This window comes from Lepisma saccharinum, chromosome 4, assembly GCF_977018435.1.
Source record: "Lepisma saccharinum chromosome 4, izLepSacc3.1, whole genome shotgun sequence".
NCBI lineage: Eukaryota > Metazoa > Arthropoda > Insecta > Zygentoma > Lepismatidae > Lepisma > Lepisma saccharinum.
Genome location: NC_139232.1, coordinates 71,477,000 through 71,490,555, shown reverse-complemented (window position 1 = coordinate 71,490,555; position 13,556 = coordinate 71,477,000). Strand labels below are relative to the sequence as shown.

At 37.2% G+C, this 13,556-nt stretch overlaps 1 protein-coding gene across 1 annotated transcript in view; it reads right to left on the bottom strand.

Annotated features, from left to right (window-relative positions):
• Nucleotides 1–13,556, bottom strand: part of Usp5 (ubiquitin specific protease 5) — a 64,970-nt gene that overhangs the window by 33,423 nt on the left and 17,991 nt on the right. Inside the window, exons 2-4 of the mRNA XM_083121431.1 lie at nt 8,244–8,369; nt 6,959–7,141; nt 1,490–1,596 (exon numbers count right to left, since the gene is read on the bottom strand). Of these exons, the coding sequence (XP_082977557.1) occupies nt 1,490–1,596; nt 6,959–7,141; nt 8,244–8,369 (416 nt within the window). The remainder of the gene's footprint in view (nt 1–1,489; nt 1,597–6,958; nt 7,142–8,243; nt 8,370–13,556) is intronic.

Here is a 13,556-nt window from a genome sequence, read left to right as displayed (position 1 = left end):
AGACTCATTTTGGGCTCCTGAAGTTTCTTGTATAGTTCATTAAACCTCATACTATGTCACATGTCACTCCAGTGTGTGAAATTTCCCTTATACTTTACATAAAAGAGGTGAGGCCAACATACATACACATTCTCATACCAATAAAAATGTACCATATTTCACCGCATAATCGTGGCAGATTTTATGCCAAATTTTTCTGCAAAAAGTGGGGTGTGACCATTATGTGAAGCTTCTGTTTTCCCAAAAAAATATGTGCTGTAATCATTTATTACTAAACTGTCTTTGGTGCAAGACGAGGAAGAACGAGATACTCATAAATACATGTTAAAATTTAATATAGTCCAAATAGATGTAAAAATAATCTTCATGACAGGTTAGCTACCATGTTTCCCATCTGAAGAAAAAGTTAACCCATTCATTAGTTGTTATTGATTTATGCATTATAATTAGGGTGACCATAATATTTTGACACAAAAATGGGACATCTCAAGCAGGCCAGTTTACCCACTCCTGAAAAATCAGTTTAATTATAAAATTGTTATTATTAACGTAACTTTATTAAAGTATGGGTCACATAAATGATACACCTTAAACAAGAAATGAAACATGATCTCCCATTGTCAAAAAGGTGTTATTTATTATAATCTCGGTATGACTTAAAGTGTTTCTCGTCCTTTCTGATCAACCTCTGATGTTAGTCCTATGCTGAAGTTGAGGAGTACTAGAATATCAGAAGAACCATTCTTCTTGAGAACAACTTTATTCTACACCAACCGTTCATAAAACTCCCCACACATCTGACACACAACGTGATATTTGTGTTTTGAGTTGTGTCAATATGCAGGAATTTAAATTTTTGTTGCAGGTCCATATCAAACTACATATTCATTTCTCTACAAATAACTGAATACGCGAGCTAACTTAAACAGTAAAACCCCTGTCTGCTCGAACATTCTCGACGACAATTGAACATTTTGATTGTTATAAAGTGCTTGAAACACAGTCCATCTGTTTTCGCACGGTGTTGCCAAGAAGATAGTTTGAAAATTCCATCAACTTCTTTTTAGCATGAAATGTCTCTCAAATTTAGATTTGGTTTACAAGCTAACTCCCAGACTTCTATAAAATGGGACAAATGGTGGCTCTTAAATAATATCAATGGGACATGCCTCTAAAATGGAACTGTCCTGGTCAAAACAGGATGTATGGTCACACTAATTATAACTGAAATATTACACTTGAGAAAATTTATGTCGCAAGTATGGACTTACAAAATTTAATTTTCTGTGTCTGAAGATTCTCTGCCATTATCATCGGTTTCATTCGATGTGCAGATGAGACAATTACTCTATGAGAAGTTATAAATCAATTTTCGGACTGAAGAAAATTGGGTGTGACAATTATTGGTGCAGATGCTTATGCTGTGGAATATGGTATATAAACATACCCCTATAAATTCCTAAATGTTATTCAACACTAATCAACTCACGCAGTAACTCGGCGATCTTCACCATCCCAAGTACCAGCCAAAGCTTCTAATTCAGCTAACTTTGTGGCAGATTCAGCTTCAAGAATGCCTTTCACTGAAGCCTTAATCTGCTCAAGAATAAACAAAGTAGAGCATTATCAAAATTAATTTTATTAGCAATAATTGAACACAAAACAAGAAACAGATACAATTGAAAAAAAATCAAAGTATGTGATCTGGCAATTCATTACAACTGAGCCGATACAAATTTGAATCGATATTGAGGATTGCAAAGATTAAAATTCAAAATATTTATCAAAGTATGAAAAGGTACCAAGGAGCAACTCAGGTGGGAGGAAAGGGTAAAGGCAGCCTGTGCCGATTTCTTCACCTCCAGCGAACAACAATGGGGAACGAATAAATGTCCCTTACTGAGAACTGTCCACTATTCGGAAATAAACTTACAATGTTATTAAAAACTCGATTTGTGCAACAGAATGTTTTATGTATTTAAATGCTTTGAATTTCTTCTAAGATTAACAAAAAAATAATCATGCATGTGAATTTTCCAAATTGATTTCTAATGTAATTTCTAATTTTGCAAAACATCTCTAAGTTTCTCTTTCATGTAGACATTAATGATTTTGACTTTTTCATTTAAGGTTTATTGTTTACGTATCTGCCACCATAACATATGGGCCACACAATTTACAAGATGAAAACGAAACACATTTTTAAAACAATTCAACAAGCTAAAAAATTAGGTACTCTTGAAGATTGAATAATATGTAAATGTGTCGAAAATTCATTTGGACCATGATTACAACACTGTTAGCTTTTAATTTCAGAAATCGCCACTGTTGTTTCTCATGATTATCCGTTCAACGGGAGTTCTACACCCCCCCAGTTTCCTCCACGTACCCACTTTCTACGATGCTGGGTGGGTGCTGGAGCCACTTGGAAAAGGTTGGAAAAAAATCACTGTTCCCTACCGCCGGGGATCGAACCTGGGTCTCTAGCATGGTAGTCAGATGCCCTAACGACTGAGCTACTGCGGCTACTGTGCACAGACATAGTTGGTTCATAATTGGAACTCTGAAACAGTCACTGAAGGTTGTATTGTTGGTGTTGGTTGTGCATAGTAGCAATAAAGTCGAGAGTTTTTGGATTAATAGCATCATATGACGCACACTTTTAGAAGCGATATCGGGCGAGGCCACTCAGAGGGTGTGCGTGGCGACCAGCCACTTGCAGGAGTGCAATGTTGTACAGTTAGGAGACTGCGGCGTGGAAGTTAAAAGCCGTGTTCTGTATTTTTCTTGCGTGCAAGAAGTTTGCATAAAACTCGCTACTTTAAGGTTCATCACAAAAAGGGGAAAGACATTTTGAACCTGATTGTCCAAGTCCCATGAATTTCCGTCGCCTACAGCCGGAGTTATCGTTCCTTGAAGAAACAAGGGAAACATCACCTTTCATTTCCTTCCGCCTGTTTTTTTCGTTGCCACCGTGTTGACGCAGCTGAGTTGTTGTGTCTAGGGAAAACTGTGGGTGTTAAATTCGTCTTGATATAAACAATGATTCTTCATTGTCCTGGGCGTTCTCGAACATTGAAAGTCTGGGTCAGTTTGAGCTCAGCATTTTCGTAGCAAGGCCGGTGTAAAATTATTTGCTTATCGTTCACTCGTGTGCCACAAAGAACAGTCGTGAGAAAATTAAATACAGCCAGAGGCGTGGCGTGCATGTAGCCGCTGTTACCGCAGGTAACACCAAAATATAAAGAATTGAAGAACCCATCTTAAAATATTATTACGTACATAAACTGGTAATATTGTCGTAAAGTAAACATTGCAGACTGACATTTTTTCTGACACCGGCAAAAGCGAAGAGGAGGACTGATCCGGTACCCTCCTCAGGCAACATGAGGAAAGGGCCCTGAGCCCACGCAAGGAAGACTTCGCGTTGCGGCAAGGACTGACCGCGAGAGGAGGAGGTGGGTTTTTGGCATGCCTGTTTAGCCGGCGCAGTTGCCGGTGATCCTTACCGGAAACATACCAGTGTTGCCATATTCAATTGACAGAAAAGAGCTAAGTTGCCTAATCGGGTATATCTTACTCTGAAGGTGTCCAGTCATACTGGGGAACGATGGCGCAGTGGTAGCGTCGCCGCCTTATAATCAAGGGATTCCGGGTTCGATACCCGGTGGAGGCACAAGTGGTTCGGATCCAACTTTAAACTGTCCCGATTAGCATTACTGTTCATGAAGTGGACTTAAATCGCCAAATCAAAATTTAAAAAAATCAAATCACACTGGGGCAAAAGCAAACTACCAAGTGATATTTTGTATTTACACTAAATATCAGCGATTATGAAAGTCCTCTTTGTCCTTCTTCGACATCATGGGAGAGAAGGAGAGGAGAGGGATGGGTATGGTCAAGGGGTCCGATGTCCTTCTAAAAATGTCAACCTAAAATTCTATATTTCACACATATAATATTATTTCGGTTACAGGAATTTGTGATAATTGTTGATAATACTGATTGAGATTGACATACGTTGTCGCAGGAATGCAATAATTTCGGATTGAAGCAATGTTTTTGAGGTGGTAGAACTGTTTTTGGGTGAAAATACTTACAAGTATAATTTCCCGATTGTTATCTTAGCACGCTCTGAAGTGTCAGGTGTCGCAGGTTCGAATCCTCAGCAAGAAATGGTTATTTCAATGTTCGTTGTTATTATTTTACTTACATAATTATAAAAATTAATAATTACATACACAAAGAAATAATAATTTTATTTCAATAATTCACCATGCATCCTCATCGTCACGATTATCCTATAAAGCGAAAGCCTTAAAGGAAGCAAAGGACGTAAAATACACGAAATAGTAGTGGTGTCAGAAATGAGATTTCAGTGGATTTATCGAAACATGGGAGTGGGAGTAGTTAGGAAACAGATGAAGACTACATCTACTCTACATAGCTACGTCTTATTTGAAACGAAAAGTTTCGCGATTTGGGCAAATCTGGTTTCAAAAGAACTAAGATGGTAACATTAGTACAACTGGATTTCTTGCAGGTTCCGAAGGAAATATTGGGGAAGGGCCGATGCTGAGAGGGGAGGGGGCAAGGAGGGTGCTTCACGTGTTACAAAAGTAAACAACGGTTTGTGGGAGGGACTGTGCAGTGGGAGTTTTGTGACTGGTGTCTTTCGTCTTTATGTTGTTTTCGGGCATTGTCAATTAATTAATGAAGCTTGCTCCGAGTTCCGAGGTGGCGGGTTCATCCTATCTGGACAGTGTGTGTAATCGTGCAATAGAAGATATTTTGAAGCAATCTTTCGGTTCGTTATTTTGCAGAAAAAAATCGAAATTGTGGCGAAAGGGAGGCCAAAGCCTATTTTGAACGATTTAAAAACCAAGTCGTCTGCTGGATATGACCGACATTTCAATGTTTCGTGGTATAACGACTATCCGTGGTTATGTGGATGTGTGCAGTTGTCGAAACACTTTTGTTGGCCATGTACTCTATTTTCGGGTGAAAAAAAAACGTGTCGAATTCAGATGTGGATAACGTGGACCATGACCATGACGCACCCAAAAATTCAAATTCAAATGAAAAACTTCTCTTTATGACAGCATCATAGAAGTTTTTTGATTTGATTTGATGGATTTTGCTTCGCTTGTGCCACTTTTGGCTAATTTGCGAAGATGGGGATGAGTGATAATATGATTAAATTGATGAATAGACATCACAAATGCCCATGCCCAAGCTAGGGATCCGGGATCCGGGATCCCAGCATCATATAACTATTTTCAAAGTCAGATTGATCTGCTCTATAAGTAGCCTTCGATGTTTAAGTATCAAATTACGTATTATTGTGTCAACAACCAATGTTTGCGATTTCACTTTAGTCCTTATGTCAACATTTTTTTCCTGATTAATAACTTTACCAAAATCTAGTATTGAATTGCATACGTACCAGATTAATATTATATGAACTACTTGGAAGACATTGGGGGGGGGGGGGGGCATGAGGTGGGGAGGCACCCAAGTCTCCCTTAAATGTCCTACTGATAACCGGTAACACTTTTAAAAATCCACGCCACGCCACTGAATACAGCCCTTTCATGCAAAAGTGTGCGTTCCGTGTTGTTGTTGTTTTTTTTATGTCACTCTCGAAACCTTGCACCAGTAGTACATTCACAAGGGAGAAATATTATTTTTAAAGTGTATTCGTACTTCAAGGAATTGGCGTCGGAAGAAGTGCATGCTGAAACAGTGTTTTGACATAGTAGAGAACTTATGGCTAAAGTGTGTGGTGTAAGTCTTCATACTGTGTTGCGTATTGTAAAACAGGGTAAAATATCTACCACAGAAATCGGTGAACCCCTATTTAAATCTCCTGGGAAACATGCCAGAAACGAAGTATTACTAGCTTAGATGACTTTGAAAAAGATGTACTCCGTCGTACAATATTTGAAATGTATGACAACGGCGAATATCCTTCTATCAAGAAACTTGAGCGTGTCATGAGGGAAAGAAATAATTACACTGGTTCCTCTACTTCTATGGGGTTAATACTAAAACGCTTGGGCCTCAAATATAAAAGAAAAACAACGATGGGCATAAATTTCTGTTAAAAAGGGGTGATATAGTTGCCGCGAGAATAAATTTTTTGAGATCTAACTTGCGCTAGCAGTTAGTTTGGCAACAGCGCAGTAGCACTGGCTGGGTATTGGTCGAACTCATGTTCCTTCTAAAAGCGTACTCCGTATAGTAACATATAATAATAGTAACATTGAAACTGAAACACTGGTGATTATAGAACATGCCACTGGAGGGATTGCCTGCGCCATCTGTTGGTCATGCACAGCATAGCGAGCATTCACACAGTAGTAGCTGGACTTCACATTTAATATCTACTATATCAGAGTTCCAAAGAGGGCTCATCTCACCGGTGCATCAGTAACGGAGACTGTGAATATTTGTAGGGTATTAAGTGCCACAGTATCAAGGGTCATAGCAGCATACCACAATGAAGGGCGAACCACATCCAGGAAGAGTAACTGTCGGGGGAAGCGGAAGCTGTCTTACAGGGACATCTGGGTATTGAAGAGGATTGCGTCTAAAAAGCGTAAAACGACCGCTAAAAAAAGTCATTGCAGAATTAAATACACACTTGACTGAACCCGTTCCTACCAAAACCATCCGTCGAGAACTTCATAGGGCCACCACCTTTATATAATGTTAGAGGGGTGGCAAGTGCCTTTGGGATAGAGGGTGAAGTTGGTACTTGCATTGTCAAGGGATCAGGATATCAAGGGGATGGACACTACCAGGAAACAGTTGCACACATATAATACAAAAAGTTCAAAATCCTGCTGTACAATGTACACTTCAAGAAGAAGACAGATGAACAATATACTTGTGAATGTATCATCACCATTACAAAAGTGTATATCACACAGGTATATAAATAATTCTCACTCACCACATCTGGAAATTCTGGATTTGGCCATGACACTGCTACAAAATTTGGAAGTGTGACAACGGAATATTGCTCCTCATACTCATATTTCTTTTTTCCAATATCTGGGTCAAATCCACCCTCAACACCAATCGCAAGACGTGTGATCTTCTTCTCTGGTCCATCACCCTGTTGTTCAACAGGAATCTGATGTGGAAATAAAATTACCATGCCTCATTTGCTCTTTGAATACAAAAAAATTAGAAAAACTTTCAATGTTAAAAATAAAAACTCAATCAATCTATTTTTATGTTTCCTTTCTACGTCATGCATTAATCACGTTGATGATTAATGATAACTGTCAAACTGTGTGCTAAGAAAACACAACAAATGATACATACATACGCGAGCAGGGATCGAACCTGAGACCACTCCACCACAGAAACTGGCAAAGTCGGATATTGGCTTGAGTTTAGCATTTAGTCTACTTTATACAACGGTAGGCTAATTGGTATTGAACCCAACATTATGCCATATAGGAGTGTCTTAGCTCTTAGGTGTTGGAAATGTTTAATATTTTGGATTTAATTTATTGTACTGGGTATCTCATAAGAATAGGAACCTCTACACAGCTCTACAAAATAAAGACATTTTGTGAAATTCATATGTAAAAGCAACAAAATACTTCGTTTTTGACAATTTTATTTGACTTGCACAATAAGGAACTAATCGTACTCTTCCATTAGCTACTTACGGCAGACATTCAACAACATAAAATACAAAATAATGTCTCTCCACTTTCACTTTTTATCTCTAGAATGTTGTTTAAACTAATGCAATATTGCAAGGTTTATCAGGATTTCTCCTCATTTTAGCAAAACAAATTCTCCAAATTTTGCACCAATTTTAAAATATATTTACAAACCATTTTGTGCTATTTATTAATGTGCTAATAACCAAGTTTAAATGCTCACATACTTGTCCCAAACAAAACATTGATCAAGACAAATAAATAAAAAATTTTATGTAGAACATCAAGCAAAAAGCAAATTTATTATCTTTTTCCGACGGTGGCAAGTACAAAAAAGCACTTGATTCTTCCCCAGACATTTCCCAGCTTTAGGACTTCCCTGACTTAATACACTTCAGGTTTTACGAACCTTTCATATCAGAGGGAAGCTAGTTTTATGTATTCTGTTTCATGCTATTGGATGATTTTAGCTAGTTTTGAATAGTTTACAGAGTTACCTGCTAAGTCAATAATGGTTTGTTTCTCCTAACAGCAACAATTCACCTACTTAACACTTACCTCTCTTCTTGTTCTTTTTATGTGCAGAAAAACGGCATGTCCTGTTTTCTCAACATAACGGACAACATGATCTCTCCCGAAACCAAGGAATGAACTCAATGATACATATAATCCAGTTTCAGTGTCCTGCAAAGAAATATTAATAATGTGAAAGGTGGTTACATGCACTACTATACAAATTGCCAATGTAATTTTTTTATACTTGTATACTACCATGTTCTATTCATACTCATGGAGTCAGTATGACACTCAAACATACTCTGGAAGCAGGTGCGGATTCATGGGGAAAGGGGCGATCGCCCCTCCTAACTGCCATGTTTCTGGATATATTATTATGCCTAATAATATTCAAGACTCACTTGTTCTGTATTTTTATCACCACGTTTAACAGGCTCGAGAAGTCCACTGCATGCTCATGATAGGCTAATCGGAACTGGACCTACAGTTTAAGATTGGTTCAAACGACTCTACAAGGTGCCTTAAAAGGGAATCGGACCTGAGACCACTGCAGAGAATGCATTTTTATTTCTTTATTTATTCTCCATATCTTACCTTCAGTTAACCGTGACAATGGGAGAAATTATCATAACAGAGGCTTGGCAAAGGATGGGTGACGGGGCCTCCTATCCCATGGGCATATTATATTTTTTTTAAAAATGTAATATTTAGAGTTGAGAAAAATAGATGGAAAGGGCTATTTTTTGTGTGTGATAAAACTACAACATTATGGTTTTTACCAGTTATAAATTCTAGTGAAACATTAAAATTTGAATGAATACATCAACTACTTAGTACTTTAAATAAACTGGGTGGTAGCCGTCATTTTAGAATATTCAAGAAGCTAAAGAACAACAATAGTCTCTTACAAAGGTTTAGGCATAAACACAATTTTTGACTTCTCATAATTTAGTTTCGAGAACATCGAGAAAAATTATACACAGCAGAAACGACAGAAAATTAAGGGAACTTCACAGATTTGATGATATTTTTTTCTAAATATGACCAATTACCACAAGAACATTTCAGACGTACACAATAAAATAATTATCCACATTCTGAAATTCAAAATTAACTGATGCAGGTAAAGAACAACGAAGTCAAAATGGCTATATTAAAAAAAAAATAGCTAAGTCCAGAGATTTACTAACTTCACGTTCAGTTTCAATATTTACTTTCTTTAAGTTCGAAACTACTTGTTTTACATTCTATTTTATTTTGTAAGTGAATGTGACCTAACACAAAACAGCACAACAATGTTTAACATGCAACAGTTATTGTTCATTGCTGAAGCTCCTTACAGTAGCTATCAAACGACATCTAATTTAAACTATAAAGAGAGGTACGTATTATTACATAAGATTAATTATATTAAATTAAATTATAATTAGGAATGATATCACGAAAATGTCCTCCCTAATAATCTGCCAAAAACTGACGCAGACACGAATAAGAATTACTAAACCTTCAATCTTGGATTTCCATTCAAAAGTGGATAGATGCTGTCAGCTGCAGGAAAGTACGTAAGTTTTTTAATTTTATTATTTTCAGTCGCTTTTCTATCATTTCTGGCTAATAGCGAGGATGTGATTTTGGTGATGATGACAGTAAATTAAAGGAAGGACACTTACAAGCACACACACAAAATTAGAACATGGGAACTCTTATGGCAAGATAGAAAGTAGGCAACTTATCACACACTGTTACCAAACAGGCATGCTTATGTTATTAATGCTACATTACTTTTGGCTTATTTTACTTCAATTTTCTGCCACTTTTGGCTACTCGCGAAGATGAAGATGATGAGACAGTCACAATGATCAACCATTCTCAGGCTGGCATTAGAACCAGGGACCCTTATTAATGCTATATATGCTCAAAGGTGTTTGTCTGTAAAATAGACAAACCTTGTGGCCAACAGGTCTTGAGAGTGCCAAAGCCTGCCAACCAGATTTCAGTTAGCATAGCATAGCACCTTTGAACTATTAGAATCCCATCACTGCTGCTGTATACATCTTGATAGATTAGATTGCAGAATGAATGCTAGTTATTCTCTTTATCTGCTACTTTATCTATTAGTTATATATATATAACACACAGGACTTTCCTGAAGCAACTTGGATCCTTGCCGTAACACGATTATGCCTTGTTTCCATATTAAACACAGTATAGTTGCTAACAAAGGCAGTTTTCTTTTTTAAAATTAAAAGCACTATACACATTACGTTTCCACCCTATATCTCATGGATTCTTGTTATTTGGATGGCAAGAAAAACTGTAGGATCTCTCCGGATGAGGTTTTTCCCTACCGTTTGGTACGAGATATCGTGGAAGTTCCACCTAGGAGAAATGCCTGTCTCTGCGTTGGTGGCCCTATCCTAGATGTGATAGTACATGACACTTTCCGAGTTAGTACAAGTTAATCTGCTGTGGAATATTGCTGGGTCGGGAAGATCCTAAGTTTGCTCAGCATCCACTGTTGTTATGCTGGGTTCACTTGGCCAGCTTGCCACAGTAAAATTACAGTAATAATAGTAATCCCTGAGATTTTCCCATGTCACTTCAGGGAATTGTAGATGTGTAATGAAGAAAGTATGTATGTAGGTATGCAGATAGTAGGTATGTTATGTAAGACCACTAACGGTTCTTCCTTTTGGGTGTGCGAAGTAATTCCTTAAGCTTGTAGGGTAGGTTGAGTGATAGGTATTATTATTGCAATTGTTATTACCTTAGATTTAAACATGTCAGTATTTGCAGACTCAAAAGGAAGAATGGTGTATTGCAAGAGATCGCTGTGGACATAAAAGCAAGATCTTGTTATACACAGAGGCAATCAATATTTATATCAAGTGTATTTGCAAGCGATATATAAAGTCGATTGCAGCTGGTTCTCCGGCGCAAGGCTGTAAGGTACAAATGGCCTTGCATCCCTCTTCCAACTGAAAAAAAGAGGCCCTTACAGATGGCAGAGACGTTGATGGTGTTCTGAGGCTTTGAACTGACATAGATTGCCCACGATTCATATCAGATAAAAAGCACAGCAGACGTATATTCACAGGAACAACGCAAGGATCCATTCTAGGTTCTGAATTGTGGAATATAAGCTTGGTGCCATCTCTAAAAAAATCAGGAAATATTTCGGAGATCAAATGCATAATTGACTTTGCAGATTACATGATAATTGTTATGGAAGGTAATTCAAGAACAGAGTTGGAAAGATAGACCAGTATTGCGATAAATTCTCTCGAAGACTTGTGTGATACGGCAAAATTGATGATTGCCAGAAGACCCACTTTATAATCCTAAAGGTAAGCTGAATGCAAACCTACCCACAGATAAAACTCAGACAAAAATCTTAGAAGAGTAAAGGAAGCTAAATATCTACTTTCCGTGACAAAAATATTGAGCCCTCTGTTTGAGTGCTTGGAAAATTGTACTCCGTGGGAGGAAAAAAGTCAAATATACCTAATTGAAAAGCTACAAGTGTCTGCTTTTAGACAAAAGCAAGACATTGTGAATTCAACTCTGTCTGTTTTCTATTCAGACAAAAATGTTCATAAAAGTGTAGTTTTTCGTGTGTTTTTTACATAAGTCGAATTGAATTGTGTGTAGCTTCGTGTAAAACCGTCGTAAAAATATGATTTTTTTGTGATTGAAGCTTGTTTATGTGGAAAGATCTAAGTCAAATATAATGGTACTATCATCTGTGGAACAACCCCAACTAATGATTAATAATGATGTTGCAATCTCGGTAATGGTCAGCCCAATGGTCATGAAATGCATATCAAAATGATGGCCGTGGAATAAAAATCAAATTTCCATATCTCATTCTTGCACACTGTGCAAATTGAAAACAACAGAGAGAATTGTTTTTTCTTGGCAACCGGTTCGCACACGATTCACATCGTTGCTAAGAACCCACATAGAGCAAGTGAGCTTTGTCGTCAAGCGTTGCCGCTTGCTCTTGAACACTCCGCGTCCAAGCAGCTTTGACACGGGAAATGAGTCAAAACAATGTGTTGCACAAAGGAAAGCATTGTAGAGATGCCGAAATTTTATTTTGTCACTTCTGTGTTTACGTTCCTGCCACAAATTATTGCCTGAACTTCCACATAGACATAATTCTTACGTGCATTCTATCCAGGCAATCAGTCTCTCGCAAGTTCGTGTGTTTGTTCGTACAGTATTGAGTGATGGCAGTGAAGTGATTTTTTTGTTGCATGAAAATGGCAAGACGGTAATATCATAATGGTGCAAAAGAAATGATAGTCAGTGCCAAGAGATATTTAGACCAGGAGAAATAAATGGGCGCATCTCACGACATAAACCAAGGTGTCAAGTGCACGGTGGAGTGTTTGGGATTACGTCTGCACAGTGACAAAGGTATGTAAAGAAAAAGGGAACAACAAAAATTTGCATTGACCCAATATTTTATTGGGCGAGTTTTTGCAAGGTGTGGGGAGAAGAAAGATACACAACTTTTATTTTAACAGGGTGGCTACAAACAAACAGAAATGAAATTCCCTGACTTTTCCAGGTTTTCCAGGACAAAATTTACATTTTTCCCTGACAATTACAAACTAAACTAAATCGATGTTTTTGCAAATGGAAATAATAAACTCATACAGATCCACGTATGGTTTTGTTAAGTACCAATATTATCTTCTATTAAATTGACTTAATTTCTCTATTCTCTATGATTTGAATTCAAACTGCAAAATAGTGAATTTCGAAAATTATTACAATTCACAAGCTAACGAAGGATTATGGAATTTGGTCATACACAGTAAGTTTAAAATAAAATACTTAATTATTTTTAAAGTTACGACTAAATGAGATAAGAGTGAAGAGTGATTGATTAAGAAATACAATTTGTAATTTATCAGTCTCCTTATACATTCTCGGTATTATATGTTGATATTTCCACTGAGGTTTGGAACCCTCTGCTTGCAAAAACTATGAGTGCGGACTCATTTTTCAATGCATAAAGCTACTTCTCTCTTCTCTGTAAAGCAAACAACTTAACTCTTGCATATAAGTGAAACAATTGAATCGAACAAAATAAAGTGTCATATTTCCTTACATTATCAATGGGATTTCTGCTTCAGTACAGTATATCCAAGTGAAGTACTGTGAAACTGACAACATGCAGTTATACCATTAATGCTGACGAAAAGGGTATGTAAGGATTAGAAATTTAACGCAAGGCATTTATAGAATTGCATTGTATAGGTACCTGATTTAGCTAACCACACATTAAAACAGGAACACACTAATAATAAAAGCTTCTGAAAGTTCATATACGAGGGGCATCCT